At 39.1% G+C, this 26,774-nt stretch overlaps 1 protein-coding gene across 5 annotated transcripts in view; it reads left to right on the top strand.

The window, feature by feature from the left end:
* Cpap1-j (cuticular protein analogous to peritrophins 1-J) overlaps nt 1-26,774 on the top strand; it is a 115,583-nt gene that overhangs the window by 81,044 nt on the left and 7,765 nt on the right. For 4 of the 5 annotated variants that reach the window (XM_074185746.1, XM_023166994.2, XM_023166993.2 and 1 more), the window contains exons 2-4: nt 8,165-8,205; nt 12,029-12,072; nt 17,203-17,403. In XM_074185746.1, the coding sequence (XP_074041847.1) occupies nt 8,178-8,205; nt 12,029-12,072; nt 17,203-17,403 (273 nt within the window). In that variant the 5' untranslated portion in view covers nt 8,165-8,177. Of the gene's footprint in view, nt 1-8,123; nt 8,206-12,028; nt 12,073-17,202; nt 17,404-26,774 lie in introns of those variants that run through there. The other variant, XM_074185735.1, reaches the window with a different exon arrangement.

The raw sequence follows: 26,774 nt of genomic DNA, 5'->3' as shown, positions 1-26,774 counted from the left end.
ACAAACTTTATTTCAAAAATATATCACGACATGATTCGCTAACACAATAGCTTCTTCATCAGTATTCAAATCACTGATGAAGAAGCTACTGTGTCAGAAAAACATGTGATATAGTTTTCAAATGAAGCTTGTGGAGATCAAATCGTGAGGTGTGGTTTATGGAAAAACAAAATATTTTACATAGGAAGATACTTTACGTATCTGAAATTTTCCACGTCCAATACATTCAGGGCAAATAGAAAATACTGTTCCAAACTCAAAATTTCAAAATCACAAGAACCCTTGGGTAGCACAAAATAAATGTTATATCTGAAATATTGAAAGAGATAACTTTCGAGCGATGTATCGCAATCTTTATGAATGCTAATGAATAATTCAGAAAATTATTCGTTATGGATGATCTATTATTAGAATGAAAGTATAAGGAGGATACATTTATTTGATATCTTATGCAAGAGAAAGGTGTCATCTGTGAGTATTTTTGTGAAATTTATGAAAAATGGAATATTTTATTAATTTATGAAACGATACGGTTTCACCTGTTGCAGTTCTCCATTTTTCATTATATAATGAGATGAAATTCATCAATCTTTCTCTGTAGCACTTTGACACCTAAAGTGTCTTACGTAAGGTAATCTCACTGGATGAGGTAAGTTTTTTATTTGAGTTTTCTATTTGTATTGAATTTAATTTATTCGGCTATGAAAAAGTTAAATGAGATGATGCGTTATCCTAATCCGCATAGCTATCTAAGACTCTTTTGAGTGAAAATAATCGACATCCTTAAGTTATATGGTTTGAAATTGTCATGTTTCTCTAGGTGAAAATACCTCATTTATTATCATATACCTATGTAGTATGTAAGTTTGAAAAATATATAACAAATATGTTACTGATATTTTAATTTTGAAAAAAAAATCGTATATGCAGATCTCTTAAACATCTTAACTGTCGATCTACCTACTACAAATATATCTTCATCAGTAATCCAGAAGTATTTTGTTATCATCAACGAGTTTTTGAATGAAATAATTAAGCAGGGCTGATAAAAAAGTTGTATTCAATGAACATATTCTTGAGAAGATGTTCATATAATAATCCAATGAAAATTTCAAATTAAACTTCAATTCATTGAAAAAGGCATCAGTGAATAGGAATAAGTACATTATTTTCCATTTTCCAAAAGGCAAAGGTTTTCGCATTATTATGTTATAAAGGTCTGTGGTCTAGGTCGTTTAGCGTTCGCTTCGTAATATGCAGTTTGTAGGTTTAAGGCGCAGTGGAGTACATTTCATAGTAGGTATTGCAAGGTTCGGGTATAATATAAATATGGTAAGAAGTGGTAACTTATATTAACATAACATTTTGTATGTATTTTCTGAAACGTACATATGATTCAGGTAATTTTTTGTTTATACAGTGCCGAAAATAGCGCTGTATCATCCAAAAAAAACGTATTTTGGGAACGTCATTATCATGCTGTCCATCATTTTCAAAACAAAAGTCAGTTGTTCTATGTATTCAGAAAGGATTTAATGGAGCTCCTAAGAGTGAGAAAACTGACTGAGCAATGAATTTACCTGGTAGTTAATGGATTGGAACAAGCAGTTCAAAACTGGAAAATAAGCTCTTTAGTTTTCAATAAAACTTATATTTCCACGGAACGATTATTATCGTTTTAATTTCACAAGAAATAATGAGTTCTTAATTGAATCACTCACCGAAAAGTAGTTTTTTCGTGTGGATAATATTACTATTTTAAAAACCATTAGACATACAAATGGCTTTATCTGTAATTCTGATAAGGTGGTGTCTGTTTTTTTAATCAATGGCATGAATAAAAATAACGAAAAACGGGTTTTCAGGTATTTTACGTATTACAATGAAATATGCAGTGATTAAGGCCATCGACATCTCTTATAGTGTTAACACTATTGCATTGAAGGATATGTATCCTTTTGCTCAAAAGTCTTTTGGATAAATATGGTTGAACATCTAGAATAGTTGGATGATCAAAATGAATATTCAATATAAATATTCGGTTTCTCATGTGTTCTGAAACTCGTGTTTTAAGATACCGTCCAACATAGCATTATTGACACCTTCCACAGTTCAATTTGTACACTATATATGATTGTATTTCTTGTGGTGTTTTTGTTTTTTGTTTCGGCAAGAAAACAATTGTTTTTGTAAGAAAAAATTGATCCTGTTACCCAATCAACCTTTTTCCAGAAAAACGATTGGGTCACTAAACTTGTTAACCAAAACTGATATTGCCAATTATGAAAAACTTCAAGTAGAAAGATAAAACGGATCGGGAAGATAAAAACTGCCAAAATTTCTTTTCGTCAATAACATTTTCGAAAGTGGGCATAACTGCTTAGATGTCATTCCAATAAAAAATATTTTTAACGCTTTTCGGGACACCAAGTGCCTTTTATTTGAACTCTAACGGAGGTTTCTGTTATTGGTTATTTGATATTTTGGTTGAATATCTTTCAAGATGTTTTTGGATATATTCAAGAAAATATTTTTGGAATTCTAATTCAGCACATGGAATCTGCTTTTGTTGACCGTTGTTAAAGACATGCAATTTCAATGAAATAGTAAAAGATTCCTAAGAGAAATGTGAAACCATAGCTATAGACGGAGGAATTTATTCCATGCACATTGGTCATATGTTAATCATGTGAAAGACGCAGATCACATTACAATGTTTAGATGTAATTAAAGGAAAAATAAATAATTTGTCACTCGACGAACAAAGGAATTCTGTGAGAAATATATCCCTAGCTGGTACTTCGATACTTTTAAAAACTGAACAAAATAGTTCTCTCTTTGAATGAAAAATTGAAAAATTGCATCTCCCTCGACGGAAACGTTATCGACAACAAACTCAATTGTGGAATATCAAAGAAAAACGATGCTCCCCAAGATGGTCAGTTGCAATGCCAAGCCAAGACATCAACTGCCGAACGAGATTCGTCTTCTGTCATTACTTTCCGGTTGGTTCTTTTTAGGATAGTTATGTGGTTCAGCCTAGCACCACTGATGATACCTCAGCAGGTCGAAAAGGCACTGCCTGTCGTTGGAGCACAAGTTTGTCTAGTTTCTTAGCAATGAGAGCAGCTGTGAAACAGCATTTAAACAGCGGACATTTCTAGTTCGGTGGTCAATGTCGAAGCTTGGCTTTGCAACTGACTGCCTGAGGATATTTGAGGATTGTTCTCTGTCGATCCTATGAATGTCGTCTCCGTGGAAGTATATGTCATCGGCTTACCATTACCATTATCTTGTTTAACTAGGACCACGAGTTACACCAATCTCAGTCCGATTAATGGCCACACTGATGCTATTCGGTTCAATGTGCAAAACGGCTGAGTTCCAAAACCAGAACACACAAACTAACAGAGAGAGTATACGTTTATCATCAGCACGTTTTTTATTTCCTTTCATTCGTTTCTTTCAATCCTATTTGAAAATGTTGGAGGTGATTCAGACACATAATATATTTATACACGACAAAAAATGAGAAGCTTAAGGAAGTCTTGAATATAGGCGAGACCAGGGATACATTGAATAATTTTTGGTTTCTCAAATGTCGAAAAAACTGCACTACAAATACAAAGTTGAACATGTTCAACATAACACAAATACCTACTACCTGTGCTGAAAAGTCTTGGGCCGAATACATAGATAGCGCTAGTATTATTGCATCCACCACTTTTTCAGTTAGTACTAACCTTCAAAAAAAAGCTGTTGAAATTTCATGATATTCTACTCACAAATTTGTGAGTTATTGTATTATAAGTCAGATTACTTTTGTTATTTTGTATTTTCAAAATGGATCAAAAACAATTTCGTGTTTTAATTTTATACTGCTTCTTGATGGGAAACAATACCGTTCAAGCCAAGCAATGCCTTGAAAAGTGTTATGAGGACTCCGCTCAATCAGAAGCAACAGTTAAACATTGGTTTGCTGGCTTCAAACGTGGCCGTAGAGACAACGATGATGCAGAACGCACTGGACTTCCAAATGAGGCAGTAACACCAGAAAACAAAAAAATCCATTAAATCATTTTGAATGATCAAGAAGTGAAGTGTAAAGTGTAAAGATACAAAAAAAAAACGTGTTGGCTTTATATTCCATGAGCATTTGACTATGAGAAAGGTCTGTTAAAAGTGGGTGCCGTGCGAGCTCACTATTGACCAGAAACAAGAACGTCTTGATGATTCTGGGCAGTGTTTGGCCATGTTTGATAACAAACCGAAATTTTTTCCTTGATATGTAACAATCGATGAAACATGGATCCAACACTTCACTTAGGTATCAAAACGATCGTTATCTGAGGGAGAGCCACCGGTAAACCAGTGAATATTATATAGCATTATTGGCGCGTTTGAAGACTGAAATTGAAAAGGGATGGCCGCATATGACAAAAAAAAAATTTGTTTCGTCAAGACAACGCACCGTGTGCGATCAAAACAAATTCGAAACTACATGAATTGAACTTCTTATTGCTCTCACATCCAACGTATTTGTCAGATTTAGCTGCCAGCGACTACTGGCAGTTCGCAGACCTCATGGGTAAGAAATTTTGCCCGAAAGAAGAGGTTATTGCTGAAACTGAGGCCTATTTTGAGGTAAATCGTTCTACAAAAGTGGTATTGAAATGTTAGAGCGGCACTGGAATGATCGTATGGCTTTTGATGGGGATTACGTTGAATAATGAAGCCAATTTTGAAAAATAACGCCCCTTAGGCCCGGGACTCTTCCGCCCATGTGTTATAGGCCAACGTTTGCGTGTAGTTTCAATATTGTATTATCATTATTGTTGGTTCTAGATAAGATTTCCCAAACATTTGATTTTGTCCAAAATTGCCCCGGTGACTTCCGACACAGGATAGAAATAATTTGGACAATAACAAAATACCTCATGACTTATTTATTGCTGAAAACTCAAAAATAATAATCAATGTGTAACATAAGTGAAGTAAAGTAAAGCAAACTTTATTGACTACACTGTGAATAACTTACACGAGTAGCAGGTCAGTAACAGTACACATATAAATGTAAAAATAAAAAAAATATATATATATATATAAGGAAAAAAGTGAATGTATAGCAATGGACTAGTGAATTGTGAATATTCTTCTATTGAATAAAAGCAATGTTCACTCAATGTTTTTTTAATTTTTTTCTTAAAAAGATACATGCTGAGCTTTATTAGGCCTTCATTAAGTTTATTGTACAAATTCAAGTTGGTAGAGTTGGAAGAAGACATTTTTAGTCTGAAACTGTTTGGCCTCACCTGACTATTATTTTGGATGGGATAGTTGTGGAGGTCTGAGTTCAACTTTAGATTTCCTCTATTTCTGTATAATTCAATAACTGTTTGATATAAATAGATGCAAGGAATAGACATTATTCGATTTTTGATGAAAAGTGGCCTACAAAGTTGGTCGTAGCGCGTACTTTCAATTATTCTCAATGCCCTTTTTCTCAACTTGAATACTCTTGTTGCCTGACTAGAATGCGAATGGAAGAGGGAGTGGTATGTAGTCAATAGCACATCTTTGTTCACAATATTTTTCAGTTTACGCAACAAAAATAGTTGGCTAGACAGTTTGTTGCATAGATAGATGGTTTATGTGGCTATTCCACTGCAATTCATCATCGAGAGTTATCCCCAGAAGTTTAGCAGTGGATCCATTCGAAATGTTTTTATTAGAGGAGAATATGATGTGCTGGGTCTTATCATTGTTCATTTTGAGTTTATTTGTCGTAAACCACAGTTCTGCTCTAGAGGCCGTAGTCGCCATACGTTCATTGAGTACTTGTCGACTATAATGCGAATTTATTAATGAAGTGTCGTCACCGAATGCAATACACATATCCGGAAACAAGTAATGAAATATATCATTGACATACATGGTGAACAACAATGGCCCAAGTACGGATCCCTGTGGCATGCCATGGTCAGTATGAGCCCGTAGCGAAGTAGTTCCGTTGACAGATACCACTTGTTGACGGTTTGGTTAAATAGGATTTTAAGAGATTCAGAGCCCATAGTGCTCAAGTTTTGCCAGCAGCAGCTCATGTGACACAGTCAAACGCTTTAGATAGTCCGTTGATCTCTCATCTTTCAGCCACGTCAGCGATTCTTTTCTCGTGTTCAGATGCATTTGAAACATTTCAATTATTGTCATCGGAACTGTTCGATTTCCATTCTTCACACTCATCTGACGATTTATCATCCAAAACATTCCCCTTTGCTTCATCTCTTTCGAAAACTCTCCTCTTTGACCCCTTATCAACAAGTCCAGTTTTTGCCTCCTTCATTTCCAGTTTTGATGTTTTCTGAACTTCTCTTTTCTGACAGCTATTTCAGTGACTATAAAACTTTTGTTTTTGAGTTCGACGCGCTTGTTGATGGACGCTTTTCATCATTTTTATTCTCTCCTGAAACTCCAGCAACAGCAACAGTCTGCCTGTCCTATCAAAAGGTAAAGTACCGGTGTATTTAAAACCTGATGTAACGTTCTAAAGATTTTTCACATGGTTTCGTGCAATACAGCATATTGCACAGCATAGATCATAAATTGTTGGCGTTTCACCTGAATTAGATGACACCCAAAAACTTTGATTGAAAAAGTTTTGAGCATTCCGTAATTCATTTGAAGTATGTGTCGGAAAAGTTAAGATCACCATTCCATTGGTCCTACTGTGATCGAGTATTTCAATTGAAAAATAGGTTCATAATTATCCATTATAAGGAGTACTCTATGTCATTCACAAAATGTTTCAATAACTGAACAAAATTGTTCTCGTGTCTCTGGTCACTCAACGTTTTTTATGAATCAATCTAATAGCGCCAGTTCCTGGATTGAAAGTAGATATCCTAGCTGAACTCGTGGCCTCAGGAAATCTAATAGATAACAATGGGTTTTTTCATAAATCCTGAAAACCAGTATTCACACACCGTTTGATTTATACCCCAAGTATCGACCATATTCAAATGCTAGACGTTTTACGGCTTTTGGTGTTAAACCATGGAATATGGTAGTACACTGTAACAGGTATTACACAAGTTAATTTCATATTCATTGGTGAATATTTGCCTGTGTCAAAATTGGATGGAAAGTTTTCTACACCAACCTACCTCGTTTTTTTTCACATAATTAGCGACTGCGGACTTTTTTACATCTCAGAATGTAGCAACAGCCTTTAAACTCAATTCTTCTTTTATTACAGCCGATATAGCCCTTTTTATGACATTTCCCGAAAAATCACGGTTCATCACCCTTTCGTTACAGTAGAGCTTTCTACTGTGCTTTCGTCTAGTACTGAAATAATAAAATTATTGCCCCAATCCATCCTCATGTTTCCAAAGATGATAAAAACATTTTTAAAAAGATTGCACTAACTGTACCTTTGATGTGGAATAACTATAAGATGTACTCAACTAAAAAGTGAGTCGAATGTTAATGTCCGATATCATATTATCGAAATTTCAATAAACAAACAAAACCGTATATGATTTTCCACGAATGGACTTTCTATACGTGTGGATATTCACTATAAAACATGTCACTAGAGCCATCTTTGATGGTCATTTGAAACGTTCAACTGCTACAGGGCCCGAATTATAAAACTACCTGTTATATCCCCGTGTCCAATCTATCCCCGGTCTCTCCTACCTATCTATCTTTAAATAAATCGTAGTGCTTTAGTTCCTTTGAGTTTAAACTCCGAAATATCCCATGTTGTTCTAAAATCATCACAATCCCTGAATTTATCTACTTAATATTGCTGAAATTAAGAAAGTTGAATTAGTAAAAGTTGTTACGATTTTGTGAATAATTTAACATTCATAGACTTCTAATCTTCTAGCAACATTTCTTAATTATAGAAAAACTTAAGTGCCATTATTTTTTGAAGAGATTCATTGCTAACCCTGTATACGTAAGAATCAACCGTGAGAAATAGTGAAACAATAAATATTTCGTTTCAAGTTTAAGATTCATTCTCGTAATTCAAGAAATTTCACACAGTGAAGAATAGCAACTATCACTTTTATTTCTCTCAACGTCTTAACTATCAGATTATTAACAATTTCCTCATACCTAATAACATTATGTTTATTCAGAACTTTTGTTTCAGGATCACAGTGGACATGTATAGGGATATTATTTTTAAACTGGGTAAGTACTGCAATATTTGTATTCATAAATGTTTGATAAATATTGTCGTCATTACGCACCATACTAAAATTCCATAATAGTAGGCATTACATTCTCAGAAATATCATTGCATTAAAACGAAAACATTATTGTCAGGTTGTGATTTTATAAATTTCATCATCATATATATTTTATCAGATGATGAAATATATAGAATCACAACATGACAACAATGTTCTCGTTTTAATGCAATAATATTTATTTTGTATGGTGGAATGTTCGAAATAAGACTTCAACCTTTAATTTTGTTTATAAAATGATATCATATATTTAGAAGGAACCCAAAATGGTAAAATAACTCATCTGAAATTTTAAATGGTCGAATTCTTCTTTTTAGAGGAAATCAGATTTCAATATGATTTCAGCAATTGATGATTTGAAAAAGATCTGTGGTGAAAAACTGCAAATTTCATTGCACTATAATCTTCAGATAAAGATACGTCATAGCTGGTGTCTGCAATGTACAAAATTATTTTTTTTATTATACCGGTCAATTGGGGTGACATTGCCCAATTTTAAAATTTAAGTTGATAATTTTTACACAACCCATTTTTTAAAATCCTAGATAAAATTTTTCCCTTTGGAAGGTGGTTTATAGATGTGATTTATGTAGTTATTTTATTTTTATATCTCTCCCCCTCTTAAATGAAAAATAAAATATGGATGTTTTCTTTGTATAACAAAGCTATAAATAAAAAATGGGCAAAGCCACCTCCTCAGGGTGTTACAAGAGACACAGTAAAAAAAAATTGCTCAAAAAATCGAATTTTATTCTCAAAATACAAACAAACAATTAAAATCTTGGACAAATAATGCTTAAAAGTTATGGAAAATGGGAACAAGGATAAATTATGTAAATAAAGAACAGTCCATTAAGAATAAGTGCCAAAAAAAGTCTATCGAGAACTTTGTGCAAAAATATTTCTCCAAGTCGTTCTTAAAGTGAAAAACTTGCCTCTTTTCAGTGGGCGGAGTAGGCTTCAGATCAATGTCGTCTCGTGAAATGCTGGCTTCATATGCCACCTGAGGAAAAGTGAACGAATTGCCCTTATCCTTGGTTCTCATGAATGAGACCTCCAATCTCCATCACTACATTCACTATTCACTTTCACCATTCTCTACAGTTTTTTCCCCAACATTTTCACCAAAACGAAGTCACCTTTTCTGAAAGTAATCGGTTCTTGGTGATTGCTAGAATCAGTCTCTCCTCCCACCTCCCCCATTTCAGAAAAACTTTCAGTAGCATATGAGCTTAGTAAGTCGTGCAATGATATGTCATCTTCATCTTCACTGGACTCTTCATGTCGTTTCTTTTTTGTCTTTGAAATGCTTGCTGCTGCCGATGTTGCAGAGGCGGTTAATCCTGAAGTTGATTTAGAACTTTCAGGATCCACTGCTTCCCGGAGATCAGCTAGACAAACAGCCTTCCCAGCTGCGACATGTATCTGTTTCCTACGCTTATTATTCCATTCATCAGTGTCGGGTTTCCTTTATTGCATTAAATATGCCAGCAATGTGTCACTCGCTCGTGTTTGCCTTTTCCCATCATCTGGAGTAATCCCACCAGGAATCCTCTGAAGAACTTAATTTTTATCAAGAGGGACAATGCCACAGTTTTTGAAGCCTAAAATAATGTTAGTTTCTAGGTTGTCTGAAATCGATGACATGAGAGTGCTCAAAATTCGTGGAAACCTTGACTTTTGTATTGTATTGGAACTTGAGTTTTTCATTTTGAAATCTGTCAGTATCTTCCTCCATTGACGCTTCACAGGAGCGATCACAGAAACATCAAGTGGCTGGACAAGATGGGTTGTGTTGGATGGCAACAAAATTAATTTTTCGAATGCTCACATTGTTCTATAACTCCACAACTGAAATGGCTGCTTAAGTTGTCTCCAATTATGCATTTGGTGCCCGTTTTACGTCTAGCCCATGGGACCACATTTTTCAAGAACCATTCCTCGAAGTTGGCTCCATCGAATCATTTCATTTTTGTTAGACCATTATAGGCTCCAGGTGGTCCTTCTTTAACCAACATACATTCAGCCACACATGGGGCAATATCTCACTACTTCCTGTTGTAACAAACATTATAGAGATGCAACCCTTTGATGAGTTGTTGTTTCTCTCAGGGTATTTCATACCCCTACGAAACACCATAAATTTTGAACCTGGGTCATCACTCACGTTTTGTCTCGTTATAGTTCAGTATATTTTCAGGTGATACACATCTCAAAGATTGTTCTAAATGATCGAAATACGTGTTAATGGCTTTCACACCTCCTGTAGCACGCGCACGAGATATATTTTGATATTTTCAAATTGTCAGCTCATTTCGATGACGTTCAATAAATGACCTATACTAGTCATCACCCGGTAGGACACCACCTGTGATTTTCCGAACGGTGCGACCACAGTGCTGCAAATAGTTTTGAGCTATTAATCTTACATCAATAGCTCCAAGAGGCATCTCCCAATAAGCGCAAACTAAAATTTGGTTTAGGATTTCCAATTCCTCCTGTGGGGTTAAGGAGGTCTGCCCAGCAGCCGGATTAGTAGTATGCCTACCCATTATTTTGTTTCCCAGGGTCTTTCTTGGGAAGTTGTGCTTCTACGCAGCAGTTCGTATGGACATTTTCTTGATATTCACATCCTCTATTGCCTTTTCCAGGGTTTCTGGTGAATAATTAATATAGGCACGACGACCAAGTTTCGGTTTGTAAACTCTGGGCATCACTCTGAAACAGAAAATAACTAGTACAGTTGCCAGGACTGTTGACAGAATACTTACTTTATCTGAAGGTGGAAAAAGTGAAAAAACTGAAATTACAATGTTATTTCGATCACCAATTGGTGATAGTACTTATCTGGAACGACCTACCAACTATAGAATATCTCGTTGTCATTGAGGAGGTATGTTTCATTGACTGCAGCGCCTCAAACGACCTTTCACCTATTTATTATGGAGGCGCGAAACTGTTTTTTCAAAACTGGGCAAAGCAACCCCAGATGACAAAGCCATCCCAATTGACGGCAATTTCAGAATAAAAAGTATTTTGAAGAAGGATCCGAAGTTATATGCTCTTGACACCGATTTTCTGCCAATCTGCCAAATTTCAAAATGAAAAATGTTCAGTCTAAAATGATTATTAAATGATTTCAAATTAGATGAAAAAAAATCTTGAATATATGTACACTGTATTAGTTTGAAAACTTCCTACCCTCAATATCTCCCTTCCAGTAACTAACATGAGGAATCGAAAAAGCAGTTCAATTTTATAGTCAAGAGGGACATTTTTTAAGGAATATTTCTAGGCCTCGTGGTTCTACCCCAAGGAGGGGTAGATGTTACTCTTAGAATATTAAATGGGAAAGGTGGATGAAGTGATACATAATTTTGATTTTTGTTTATTTCTGCTTCTAATGATACCCTGACGTTTTATTTTTGATGAGCAGTTTCCGAAATATTCCTTGAAAGTGTCCCCCTTTGAAAATAAAACCGACCTGGTTTTTTGATTCCTAGATTTTTTGATTGCTAGAAGGAAGCTATTAAGGGTGGGAAGTTTTCAAATTGACACCCTGAATAGATAATTCACAAGTTGGATGAGTCATTTGTATTAATATTTATGATATTTTTCATTCCAATGCTGAAGTTCTCTTCAGAATTGAAGTATAGTTATTTCAAATAAATGTTCATCAGTTTTAAGAAGTAACAGTTTTTCAAGAATGTATTCAACTTTACTACTTTCCTTGTTTTCAATTTTTGTTGTGTTTTTGTTTTCAGGAATTGTTATTTCGATCTTGGTCCCTTACTCCAATGAATCATCGGTAAGTTTGAGAAAAGTGGCATTGATTTTATTATTCGTAATGCAGAATCCAGCACATTCTGTCAAACAGTGGATGTAAAAATCTTTGTTCTACTTGTAAATTCAACCAAATGAACTGTTTTTATTAGGAGCGACTCGTGGGCAACTTTTATAAAAACTTAGAGTAGGTACAATGTTTTCAAAGTTGATTTCAACCAATGATAAATGTAAGTAGTTTTTCAATTGGCGCGGGTAGATTTTGACGCCCCGTGGCGGCCATTCTGTTTTGGTGACATCTGTCAAATCTTTTGTTTATTATTTAGTTGTTTATGCCAAATCATCATGGCAAGTTACACGATTGAACAGCACGTTCAAATGATAAAACTTTGTTATCAAAATGAGTGTTCGTTAACGCAAACGTTGCGCGCATTTCGCCCTTTTTACGGTAGAAGTGGTGGCCCTTCACAGTCGACTCTTCAACGTTTGGTGGCCAAATTTGAGACGACCGGTTCAGTAAACAATCATCCAACACCCGTACGTTCAAGGAACGCAAGATCGGCCGAGAATATCGCCGCGGTCCGTGAAAGTGTTCAGCAGAACCCGAGGCAGTCTATTCCTCGCCGTGCACAAGAACTCAGCCTTTCGCAGACTTCAACTTGGCGAATTTTGCGTCGGGACTTGGACCTACATCCGTACAAGATCCAACTGAACCAGGAGCTCAAAGTTCATGACCATAGACAACGCCGTTTGTTCCCTGACTAGACTTCGAATCGTTTGGAAGAGGACCCCAATTTTGGCCAAAAAATCATCTTTAGTGACGAGGCGCATTTTTGGATTAATGGCTGTGTTAACAAGCAAAACTGCCGTATACGGACCGACACCAACCCATGCGAAGTTCACCAGGTGATAATGCATCCTCAAAAAGTTACCGTTTGGTGTGGATTTTGGGCCGGCTGCGTAATTGTTCCGTACTTTTTTGAAAACGACGTTAGTGAGGCGGTTACCGTCAACAGCAAGCGCTACAGAACGATGATGACTAATTTATTATGGCACAAATTGAACCATATGGACCTAGACGACATGTGGCTGGCTCCATCATGACGGCGCTACGTGCCACACAGCAAACTCCACGATTGTCATTTTGCATGAACGATTTGAGGGTAAGGTTATCTCTCGCAGGGGTGATGTGAATTGGCCACCAAAGTCATGCGATTTGACCCCGCTAGACTTTTTCCTATGGGGTTTCTTGAAGTCGCAGGTTTATGCAAATAAACCACAATCGACCGATGCCCTAAATGTGAACATAACACAGGCCATCGCTCAAATTCAGCCGGATCTATGCGAAAGAGTCATTGAAAATTGGACCACTCGGATCCGTGCCACCGTAAGAAGCCGAGGCGGGCATTTGAATGATGTCATATTCCACACTTAATGGCATACATGCGCCATTCAAATAAAAAAAAATAATTTTGTTAATACCTCACACACACAGCTTGTTTTATTCCATTTCAACATCTACCCGCCCTTATTGAAAAACCTTTTATATAAAAGGACTTACATTATTCTACTGTAAGACATGGAAATCACATCACCCCTCTTACGAAGACGTCATATATGGGATTGACAGAGAACTCAATCTTTCAATTTCAAAGGTTCCTAAGCGATCATTTACAAAGTCAAGCTTCGATATCGACCGCCGAACGGGAGTCGACATATATCTTTCTCAGCAGCCTCAAATGTAAGGCAGATAGTTGAGAATAGAGCCCAAACAGAATTATGCATTCGTGATCCTTTAAGGCCAGTTGAGTCCAGCAATACATTTGTGGTTCAACCTAGCACCACTGATGAGGACATAAGGCAGTTCGAAACAGTGCGATCTGGTTTTTGATCACGAACGCATTGTGTTTCGGACACGGTTTTAACTAATTTGAATCTACATTAATAGAAATTGATAGAAACTAACCATTTTTGCTGTTAACGTATTGACAATAATGAACGTGTCAATAATGTAATTCAGAATACACATTACAACTGCATAGCTCTGTAACAGTTTTCTGCGCTATTTGTCTTAATCAATACAGTTACCGTAAGTTCTGCAGTATTGATTATTTATGTTTTCAATGACAAAACACTTTTGAAAATTTTATACAGACCATTTTGTTGGAGAATAACTTTGTTGTATAAGACTCTTTTGCTTTATTCAAATCGTGAATGTTTATCAGGACTCTATCGACAACACTGAAAGTTATAGTGCAGCTCAACGCATATTTCGTCAATAATTTTGGCTGACTATTCGTGTATTGGTAACTCTGTATCATGCAATTCATTCAGTACGTAGACGTCATTTGTTGGGGCAACCATTTCAGATTTCTTTCCAATATCAGATCATCAGATTATAATTATTTATAAACGCCCTTATTGATTACGAGATATTTGCGTTTAGAATATTTCTCACGAAAACTGTGATCCTTTCTAATTCGGGATCTTGAAGTTGTTCTTGAGTGTTGGACCTAGGAGATCGAGTCGAGAATTCAAGCATGATACTATCTATTTCAGCCTCCATTTCATTGCAGAAGTGACGTAACAGTGTGTCAACTACTTTATTGAATTTCTCTATTTATTATCAGTGCATAGGTTATATTACTTCAAAGCTAGAGACTGAAGGGCTAATCCACTACTTGGCGGCTTGAGCATCAACAGTCATTTCAGTGGCTGGTGATCTATTGAGATATTAGAATAAGATACAATAGAATAGGTTAGGTTAGATTAGGTCCAAAGTGAACGAATCTTTCCGTTATCTGATTTCGTTAATCCCCTTTTGGAAATCATTCGACTCAAAGCCATTATTGCAGAATCCGTCGTCAGAGAATGTGCAATTTCTAAGTGAATAGGTTAGGTTAGGTTCAGAATGAGTGGGTCTATTCGACCGTCCACCGCAACCCGCAAGGGTTTATTGTGGCTCATACCTATTCACACTCGACCAAATAAACCCAGCTTCTCAACGAAGCCGATTAGTTTGTATGGTGAGTGGTCTTTCAGGTCAGATGGTAAGAGTGCGGCTCCGCCGGAGTGAGCCAATCCTAGAAGATTCGACCAGAATTCCATAAATCTTCTTGCCATTCAGGTGTTAGTTACGTATGCGATATACAAAAATATATTTTTAAAAGACTTTATTTTTAACAAATACAACATTACAGTTCAAGCAAGGTAACAAGAATGCATTATTATTAAATTAACAATAATTTATAAGTCTGGTGAGAGGAGAGGAGAGGAGAGGAGAGGAGAGGAGAGGAGAGGAGAGGAGAGGAGAGGAGAGGAGAGGAGAGGAGAGGTGAGGTGAGGGGAGGGGAGGGGAGGGGAGGGAGTGGAGGAGGGGAGGGGAGGGGAGGGGAGGGGAGGGGAGGGGAGGGGAGGGGAGGGGAGGGGAGGGGAGGGGAGGGGAGGGGAGGGGAGGGGAGGGGAGGGGAGGGGAGGGGAGGGGAGGGGAGGAGAGGAGAGGAGAGGAGAGGAGAGGAGAGGAGAGGAGAGGAGAGGAGAGGAGAGGAGAGGAGAGGAGAGGAGAGGAGAGGAGAGGAGAGGAGAGGAGAGGAGAGGAGAGGAGAGGAGAGGAGAGGAGAGGAGAGGAGAGGAGAGGAGAGGAGAGGAGAGGAGAGGAGAGGAGAGGAGAGGAGAGGAGAGGAGAGGAGAGGAGAGGAGAGGAGAGGAGAGGAGAGGAGAGGAGAGGAGAGGAGAGGAGAGGAGAGGAGAGGAGAGGAGAGGAGAGGAGAGGAGAGGAGAGGAGAGGAGAGGAGAGGAGAGGAGAGGAGAGGAGAGGAGAGGAGAGGAGAGGAGAGGAGAGGAGAGGAGAGGAGAGGAGAGGAGAGGAGAGGAGAGGAGAGGAGAGGAGAGGAGAGGAGAGGAGAGGAGAGGAGAGAGAGAGAAACAGACCGGTCATTGTTAAACAGACATAATTAAATTTTTTCAAATAAAACACCCTGTATATTTTCATTTGTATAAAATGTTTATAAATTTCACTACATTTTTTATCAGAAGTATGCTATATGAAAATCTGATATTTTACAAATTATACAAAGTTTTAGTAATTGTTGTAACCACAGAAAATGTATTTTCTTACGTTCACCTACTCAAATTTGCTGACGCCTAGTTCTTTTGCCATCCGACGCACCGGTTTTGATGGGTCAGTCTCCACCACGGTACTCAAATCTTCGTTCTGGATTACTGTAGGTTGACCATATCGGGGCTCATCTTCGAGGCTAAAATCTCCGGAACGAAATTTCTCAAATCATCATCGAACGGTGCGTTCATTAACAGTATACTCACCAAATGCCTGGTTAATTCTTCGCGCTGTTTCTGCAGCGCTTTGGTTCAATTTGAGTTCGTAGAGAAAAATTGGCCGGAAATCGGCTAACGACATCATATAGTAAGTAATAAACCGAAAAGGGTCAGAAAATGAAATTTGGAAAAAATTAACAGTGACAATGTATAGAGTACAAAATTCTACATCGATAAGTATATACCACGACACAAGAAAATATATTTACTGACATATGGAGCTACAAAACACACGACATCAAAACGGACAGAACTTTTGAGCCAACCTAATAATTCAACATTGAATTTAGAGTAGTTTGATACACTCACATGAATATCGCCACAATTTTTTTCCTTTTGAAGAGCTTGTGGTACGTCTGTTTTTCCACTAAACCAACGGAATTGGCTTGTTTGCGGTGAAGTAGCGGAGCCACTTGATAACTATAACTTATAAAAAAATAGTTTGGAAAAGAGTTGCCATCCAATTGATTGGAGTGTCGTTGAAATGTCCCATTTAAAAGATGTCGTCGGTTGAAGTTGGAACGGGAACCTTTTATATTTTTTTGTCATTTAGTTCTTTGAATTGAGGTTCAACTCCAATCATAAATGGCTGATCATCATCACAAGTATTTCTGGTTGCTAATTTTGTAACCTAAACGTTACTGAACTTGTTGTGTGTTCTTCAACGAATTTCTTTATAATTTCCTCCCGGATTGCGTCCGGAACCCTGAGAATAAGAACAACTCAATTGTGTTATCTGCTTTTTCGTGACCATATAGGTTTCACTTTGAATTTCAAGCCAAGTAGCACTCTACATGTATTATAATATTTTTTTTTTCAGTTGGATTATGTAACCGATGACAGCAACAGCTACGGTGTTACTGAATCTTCTCACGTATCAAGAGAACCTCCAATATTTTATCAAGGAGTGGAAGGTACTCCTGGAGTGGACTTTCCCATTTTCTCGCATATTCCCAAAACAATATTCAGTTGCAGGGGCCTTGAATCGGGGTATTATGCAGATTTAGATACGGATTGTCAGGTAAATAACATTTTTTTGTATTACCCTAGTGAGGTTGTAACCATTAGGTTACATAAAACGTTACATAGTTCTAGAGGGTTTGGCAAAAATTCAATAAGGACTATTCCTTGGACTATTCTATAGTTAGATTTTTCATTACTTGGTAGGTCCAGTGTAGTACGCTATACTTTTCTTTCGGCTACGTGATTAATTTTAAAATTACCAACATTGTTATCGTCGAAATTCTTTTTCGCCCCGTATCTTTTAAACAAAGCACCCCATCAAAAATCACCAAAGGACAAAATATCCTTCGAATAGCCCAAGAAATAATCCCTTAATTTTTTGCCTCATGTTTAATATACACCCTGTATACATTTAGAAATTAGATTGATTCTCCGAAATAAGTCATTTCTCTCTTGGTGAAATAGAAAAAATGTGAAGTAGCTTTTGAATTGGTGCTTTCTAATGTATCACGAATTGTTCCATATTTTGGAATATTTGATATTATCGATGACGGCATTTGCCTGACAGGAATCATCAAGAAATTGGGTTAGCATCTGAACTTAAAATAAAGAATGTCCATCTTTTCATTAAACTACTTTTTATTGAAAGTAAACACTTTTTATTAAACGGTTTTATTTAGCTTGCCCTATTTGTTTGTTTTTTCTTCTCTTATGAGACATTTGTAAATCATGTATACATAGCCTTCACTTTTACATTTTGGGAAAATACGCAGATTCTTGAAACATCCACTCTCTGTGGCAGTTTACAGGCATGAAATTACGTGAAAATTTCTGTTTTTTCATTTGAACACAAAGAGAATTAATGTAGAATTCCACTCATTAGAATTACTGTTGATCTCAAACTGAAATTATGGAGTTCCAACAATTATTTTCGACTCCGCATTTATCATTCTGAACGATTACTCAGTCAAACTCATCAATATTTATCGGACATTCAATTCCGCCTAATGATATTCCAACAAACTGAGAAATATTTCTATAATTTATAATAAAAACTAGTTATTTCAATACCTGAAATTGGATCCATAAATACATTCAATGTGCAGATATTTATTTTTATTTTTCTTCATACAAGGTATAACCTCCACGTGTGTGTTCATACTCCTATTGTATAATGAATCTCGTGTTGCGGTTTTGTGAACTGTTCACTGAGAATCTCACAATGAAGTTTCTTGAAAAAAAAATATTTCCCGAATTTCCTTCAAATACTACAAATTACAAAAAAAAATGTATACGTTGGCGACATTCTTCCATGTAACCAACGTTATGTAACATAATACGTTATGGATTTTCATCAAGGATCGTTCAATTCTATCACATAATTTGAAGCTGAATCCAGAAAATGAAATCCTGGAAAAGAATTTATTCAAATAATTTTCTAATTATTCTAGTCGATAATGATATCAAGATTGCGACCCAGTTAGATGGTGAATTGAGTGTTCTCACTGTAAATGATGAAACATTCGGTCACAAAACCTTTAAATGTTGTCAAACCAAACCTAATGAGTACCTAACTTGTATAGAAGGTGGAAAATGTTATCATGTATTATGTGCTGCAAAAGCTAAGCTAAATGTATAAAAATCTGTGATAGCAGAATTAACTGCTGTGATTTCAATACGAAACTAAGATCTGAATCAAATGATTTGAATGAAAATGTAAAACTCAGGGCCTGCCGAGGGCGGCAGGCCCTTGCGGGCCTGCCGCGAGGCGCCCGAGACCCTAATGCACTTGCTATCAGCTTGTCCAGCATATGCGATCTCGGCCTATATACATCGACATAACGCGGCCCTAAGAGTGCTATATTATCATCTACGGCACTCTTACGGTATTGACGAGACACCGGTGTTGCCCTACGCTCCGGGGAATATTGAATCCGTTGTGGGGAACGAGAAGTGCCGAATTTATTGGAACTATTCGTTCCACACCCTCAGGCTCATACAAGCTAATAAGCCTGATGTAGTCCTTCTCGACCACCAGACCAAAACGATATTTGTCGTGGAGTTTTCAGCTCCTGGCGAGACGAATATCGTCAGGAAAGAGGAGGAAAAACGGATAAAATATCGAGATTTTCTCTTCGAACTCCGCAGACTCTATCCAGATCACTCTGTCAAGATGGTTGTTCTGATTATTGGAGTCCTTGGTGGAATGATGTCTTCTCTACTCTCGAATCTCAAAATCATACCGGCTTGCCGCACGAAGGCAGAAATCTTAGCCGCACAGATGCAGAAGGCTGTCATTCTTGGCTCACTGCGTTTGCTCAGGGCACATGATTCTCGGACCCAATGATCACTTACCCCACGGTGTGAGGAGTGGTCATTGGTTGATTATGCTGGCGCGCCCTCCCGAATGTATCGGGGCTTCGGGGGATAGGACCTGACCAGCGCACACTACGGTGATAATAATAATAATAATACGGCACTCTTACGGTATTGACGAGACACCGGTGTTGCCCTACGCTCCGGGGGATATTGAATCCGTTGTAGGGAACGAGAAGTGCCGAATTTATTGGAACTATTCGTTCCCCACCCTCAGACTCATGCAAGCTAATAAGCCTGATGTAGTCCTTCTCGACCACCAGACCAAAACGATATTTGTCGTGGAGTTTTCAGCTCCTGGCGAGACGAATATCGTCAGAAAAGAGGAGGAAAAACGGATAAAATATTGAGATTTTCTCTTCGAACTCCGCAGACTCTATCCAGATCACTCTGTCAAGATGGTCGTTCTGATTATTGGAGTCCTTGGTGGAATGATGTCTTCTCTACTCTCGAATCTCAAAATCATACCGGTTTGCCGCACTAAGGCAGAAATCTTAGCCGCACAGATGCAGAAGGCTGTCATTCTTGGCTCACTGCGTTTGCTCAGGGCACATGATTCTCGGGCCCAATGATCACTTACCCCACGGTGTGGGGACTGGTCATTGGTTGATTATGCTGGCGCGCCCTCCCGAATGTATCGGGGCTTCGGGGGATAGGGCGTGAGCAGGAATTGGAGCATTTCTCCTTAGGGCAGCTGCTCGAGCAGCTGATGAACTCGGTATAGCTTTCGACTCTGAACGAGGTGACTACAACTCTGTCACCGAGTTGGAACCCGTTCAGCAAAAAGCTCAGATAAAAGCCGCAGAGATCACCTTACTTCTGCGGAGACACAGGGATAAGCCGATGCATGGGGTCTTCTTCAATAACATTGAAGACTTTGGCTTATCAAAGCGCCTGACGCTCGCTTTTCTCAGGTCGAGTGGGCTGAAGTCGGAAACTGAGGGGTTCATCATGGCTTGCCAGGATGGTGTCTTTAACACCGTAGTCTACCGCAGTCGCGTGATGGGTATAGAGGTTCCTGACACAAGGTGCAGGGCCTGCCGCGAGGCGCCCGAGACCCTAATGCACTTGCTATCAGCATGTCCAGCATATGCGGTCTCGGCCTATATCCATCGACATAACGCGGCCCTAAGAGTGCTATATTACCATCTACGGCACTCTTACGGTATTGACGAGACACCGGTGTTGCCCTACGCTCCGGGGGATATTGAATCCGTTGTGGGGAACGAGAAGTGCCGAATTTATTGGAACTATTCGTTTCCCACCCTCAGGCTCATACAAGCTAATAAGCCTGATGTAGTCCTTCTCGACCACCAGAGCAAAACGATATTTGTCGTGGAGTTTTCAGCTCCTGGTGAGACGAATATCGTCAGAAAAGAGGAGGAAAAACGGATAAAATATCGAGATTTTCTCTTCGAACTCCGCAGACTCTATCCAGATCACTCTGTCAAGATGGTCGTTCTGATTATTGGAGTCCTTGGTGGAATGATGTCTTCTCTACTCTCGAATCTCAAAATCATACCGGCTTGCCGCACTAAGGCAGAAATCTTAGCCGCACAGATGCAGAAGGCTGTCAGTCTTGGCTCACTGCGTTTGCTTAGAGCACATGATTCTCGGACCCAATGATCACTTACCCCACAGTGTGGGGAGTGGTCATTGGTTGATTATGCTGGCGCGCCCTCCTGAATGTATCGGGGCTTCGGGGGATAGGGCCTGACCAGCGCACACTACGGTGAAAAAAAATTATTTGCAGTTCCAAAATACAACCAACTTTTCATAATTACAGTATTGCAAACAAAACAGAGCAGTCATTTAGGTTCTAGTGAACCTGTCCATGACAGCTTATTAAGAGCAGGAAACAATAAATGTACGAATGTCGTTGAGGTATTTAATTAATAAAAAAAAAATAATATAAAAGATAAAACGAATGAATACAAATTGAAAATTACAGAAGTTATGGATCTTACCCAAAAAAAAACAGTAACCTGACATTGTGTTCAGTTCATGCAAGGCAAACGATGTGCAAGGTATATGTTTTTTATATTCAATTTGTTTTTCTTTTTTTCCTTTCCCCTAATTTTTTCCTCTCCCCTCATTTCAATCTATTATAATATACGTTCCGAGAATCCACTTTTTCACATCTTTCTTGAATCTGATTTTATTATTATTATTTCTAATGTTTTCTGGCGAAGCATTGTATATCCTGGATTCTTTATACGAAAAGGTTCTCTGCCCTACCAATTTGTGGGCGTTTGGAATATTAAAATTATCTGCAACTATTGCCCTCGTTATGACTTATGGAAAATGAGATGTTGAAACAACTCCTCAAATAAAAGGAAGATAAGTATAATCTACTCATGGCAAATAATAAGCTGTTGCAAATCAACAATATAGTTTATTATCAGAAAAAGTAGAATCAATGAACATTGAAAGTGACAAAAAAACAAGGGCAAACCCAAAATAATACAGTAATGCGGCAAAAACAAACTCTCCGATAAATACCACTAAAAAGACATCTGGCTTTTTTTTAATAGAATCCCAGTCAGTTAGATAAAAAGGATAGTGACCTGTGGAAAACATTGTATCAATCGAGAATGCCCAACTGGAAAAAATGCAAGAAATTATTAACCTCACCAACAATGAATATGGTGATAGACCTGAAAATTATTTCAAAACGGTTTTTTACAGGAGAAGGAGAACAAACAGAAGACCAGCACACAATATTGGAGAAAATGCCTGCAATGATGAGTTCGGAGTAGAAAAGAAAGTCTGATTGTATTTGTAAAGAATCAGACGAACTATCACTGTAGAAAAAATATCTGGATATGTTAAGAATTTAGATTGCCTTAAAGGTGCAGAGACTATAATAAAGGAATTGCCCACTAATGAAAACCAAAATAAATGCTTCATGTTTGGAGTAAATGAACGCTTCAAAGATGTGGTCTACATGACCCAGTAGCATGGCTTTTAAACTATTTGATTTTCAAAAATATCACTGATACCAAAGCAATCGGGATTTTTAAATAGTGATCTACCTAACGACACTTCATCTGTTGGAAAAAAGGAATTCAGTCTTATTCACCACAATCTTCAATCGAGTTGAAACCTTATTCACTTCAGGACTATCTAGATAATTTATAAACCTTTATGTAGAAATTATGTAACGTTGTTTAATTTTATGTTTGATGTTTCTTCATGAAATGTAGAGCATTCTCTGAAATATATTATTATTATCATTATTTTTCACCGTAGTGTGCGCTGGTCAGCCCCTATCCCCCGAAGCCCCGATACATTCGGGAAGGTGCGCCAGCATTATCAACCAATGACCACTCCCCACACCGTGGGGTGAGTGATCATTGGGTCCAAGAATCATGTGCCCTGAGCAAGCGCAGTGAGCCAAGAATGACAGCCTTCTGCATCTGTGCGGCTAAGATTTCTGCCTTAGTGCGGCAAGCCGATATGATTTTAAGATTCGAGAGTAGAGAGGACATCATTCTACCAAGGACTTCAATAATCAGAACAACCATCTTGACAGAGTGATCTGGATAGAGTCTGCGGAGTTCGAATAGAAAATCTCGATATTTTATCCGTTTTTCTTCCTCTTTTCTGACGATATTCGTCTCGCCAGGAGTTGAAAACTCCACGAAAAATATCGTTTTGCTCTGGTGGTCGAGAAGGACCACAACAGGCTTATCAGCTTGTATGAGCCTGACGTTGGGGAACGGATAGTTCCAATAAATTCGGCACTTCTCGTTCCCCACAAAGGATTCAATGTCCCCCGGAGCGTAGGGCAACACCGGCGTCTCGTCAATACCGTAAGAGTGCTGTAGATGGTAATATTGCACCCCATGCATTGGCTTATCATTGTGTTTCCGGTAATCTCTGCGGCTTTTATCTGAGCTTTTTGCTGAACAGGTTCTAACTCGATGACAGAGTTGTGGCCACCTCGTTCAGTGTCAAAAACTATACCGAGTTCATCAGCTGCTCGGGCAACTGCCCGAGCAGCTGTTACCTCTGCTGTTACCTCTTGTGAGTGGCGTTGTTCCACCCCGAGGTAAGTATACGTCTCTCCGGCATCCAGATGGTGTAAGATGCTTCCATCTACAAGATGCACATCGTCTCCGTAGTCCCCGCATCGTCCTCTTTTGAGATGGACTATTGAACATTTATCTATTCCGAATTTCATACCGATAGCATGTGTTTACTCTTCCACCACCCTCAAGGACTGATGGAGATCCTTCTCTCCAGAGGCATAAAGTTTAAGATCATCCATATAAAACAAATTGGTGACCTTATGCCTCCGGTTTCCGGGGGTGCCACAGTTATACCCTCGAGTGTTTCTGAGCGCAGCGGATAATGGCAATAGTGAGATGCAGAAGAGATGGGGACTGAGGGAATCACCCTGAAATACACTCCTTCTGAAAGTGACCCAACTTTCAGAAGTTGGGTCACTTTGTTTGACCAGATGTTATGGTAAAGCGAGTTCGCCAAAGTGGTATCAGTTGTTCAATGCATCACACTATTTTGTCGGGTACCGCAAGGCATCTGAGCAAATGTAAGATGAGCTCATCATTACGCTTATATTGTATCGAGTCCTGCGTTACACATCTATCGATGAGCAGGTTCTCTTTACATTCAGTGACTCCTCTCTTCGACCCTCTCTGCTCATATATCCGTTCGAACACTCGGTCAACTGCGGTGAGTATTCGTGTGTATAAGATGCTTGTTAACAACTTATAACACGAATTCAAGCATGTTATCGGTCTGTAATTCTTAGGAATCGACAAATCTCCGTTTTTGGGGATAAGAACGATCCGCCCCTCGACAGCGAGTCGGCTGCTCTCCGTCCAGCCATGAGTTGAAAACTCTGGCCAGATGGCGGTGGGTGCTTGGTAGTTTTTTCCACCAATAAGTGTTCAGCCCATCTGGGCCCGGAGCAGCATAGTTCTTGGAACCCACAAGGGCTCTTCGAACGTCATCCGGGGTTATCGGGTTGCGCAGTTCATTGAGCTCAGGCTGTCGAAGCTCTCTGTTGAAAGCTTCGAACTGCGCTAGGGCTGGAGTGTCTAAGCTGAGTGGCTGCGGGTGTTCCTCCACCTGATCAGCGGTAGGCGGATTATCCACAACACGTGGAGGCTCTTGGAATAAGCGAGAAGGTTTCTCGCAGAACCGTAGGTTTTCCGCGATACCTCTCGCTCGCCTCACTAGTGACTTCTTAGCAGCCACTAGCATTCGTATCCTATCAAGGCAGTGCTGTTTGTCAGCAGCACGCCTTGAGTTGAAGTGTGATGGATAATTCGCCGCACTGCGGGCGTGAAAGGCTTGTTGGCCGCCTTGTTATCCATCACATATTGGATACGAGACGCGTGTTGTCTCGCCGACGTGATCTTAGCCTCCATCTTGTGTACACGCCGTTCAATCTTTCGAACCGCAAGGGCGGGATTTTGTCCTTCCGATTCGGAAACCGATTGGACGACGCTATACACGGCGGTATTGATTTGCCAGTGTTAGCCTATTCTGTTAGAACACTATGAACCTCCGCATCCAAACAAGCCAGTTCTTGTGGCTCCAGGGGCCTAATTCTGTGGAGCGCCCTGCGTGTTCTGATTGTCGTCTCCATTGGTGGTATGGTGCGAGTCTCCTCTCCAGCCGTGCCAACGGGTGGTAGAACTATCACTTCTACCTCTTCGTTAGCAGGCTGGGAAGGAGCTATATAGCCCTGGCGCCGAAGATAAGATACGTTATCCCTAAGGTTTAGGGAGAAAAGGCGGCATGCTCCGGATGTGTTTCACACCACAGTACATGCAATTTCGCCATGTACCCTCTTCGCGCAGTCTCACTAATCTCGTAGCAATGCATAAGGCTATCTCTCAGCTCATGCGTCCACTCAAAACGTCCGTTTTCATTGGCAGTGAGCCAAGAATGACAGCCTTCTGCATCTGTGCGGCAAGATTTCTGCCTTAGTGCGGCAAGCCGGTATGATCTTAAGATTCGAGAGTAGAGAGGACATAATTCTACCAAGGACTTCAATAATCAGAACAACCATCTTGACAGAACGAATAGTTCCAATATTATTATTATAATTTTTTTTTCACCGTAGTGTTCGCTGGTCAGGCCCTATCCCCCGAAGCCCCGATACATTCAGGAGGGCGCGCCAGCATAATCAACCAATGACCACTCCCCACACCGTGGGGTAAGTGATCATTGGGTCCGAGAATCATGTGCCCTGAGCAAACGCAGTGAGCCAAGAATGACAGCCTTCTGCATCTGTGCGGCTAAGATTTCTGCCTTAGTGCGGCAAGCCGGTATGATTTTGAGATTCGAGAGTAGAGAAGACATCATTCCACAAAGGAATCCAATAATCAGAACGACCATCTTGACAGAGTGATCTGGATAGAGTCTGTGGAGTTCGAATAGAAAATCTCGATATTTTATCCGTTTTTCCTCCTCTTTTCTGACGATATTCGTCTCGCCAGGAGCTGAAAACTCCACGACAAATATCGTTTTGGTCTGGTGGTCGTGAAGGATTACATCAGGCTTATTAGCTTGCATGAGCCTGAGGGTGGGGAACGAATAGTTCCAATAAATTCGGCACTTCTCGTTCCCCACAACGGATTCAATATTCCCCGGAGCGTAGGGCAACACCGGTGTCTCGTCAATACCGTAAGAGTGCCGTAGATGGTAATACAGCACTCTTAGGGCCGCGTTATGTCGATGGATATAGGCCGAGACCGCATATGCTGGACATGCTGATAGCAAGTGCATTAGGGTCTCGGGCGCCTCGCGGCAGGCCCTGCACCTTGTGTTAGGAGCCTCTATACCCATCACGCGACTGCGGTAGACTAAGGTGTTGAAGACACCATCCTGGCAAGCCATGATGAACCCCTCAGTTTCCGACTTCAGCCCAATCGACCTGAGAAAAGCGAAGGTCAGGCGCTTTGATAAGCCAAGGTCTTCAATGTTATTGAAGAAAACACAATGCATTATTGTTATTATTATTATCATCATTATTATTATTATAGAAAGTGCTTTCAAATTATGGTTCGAAACTTC

This window comes from Leptinotarsa decemlineata, unplaced genomic scaffold (genome assembly GCF_025532065.1).
Source record: "Leptinotarsa decemlineata unplaced genomic scaffold, Ldec_3_MD MMD2_P_RNA_scaffold_2, whole genome shotgun sequence".
Lineage (NCBI taxonomy): Eukaryota > Metazoa > Arthropoda > Insecta > Coleoptera > Chrysomelidae > Leptinotarsa > Leptinotarsa decemlineata.
The sequence above is the reverse complement of the archived record's forward strand: the minus strand, read 5'-3'. Positions and strand labels throughout refer to the sequence as shown.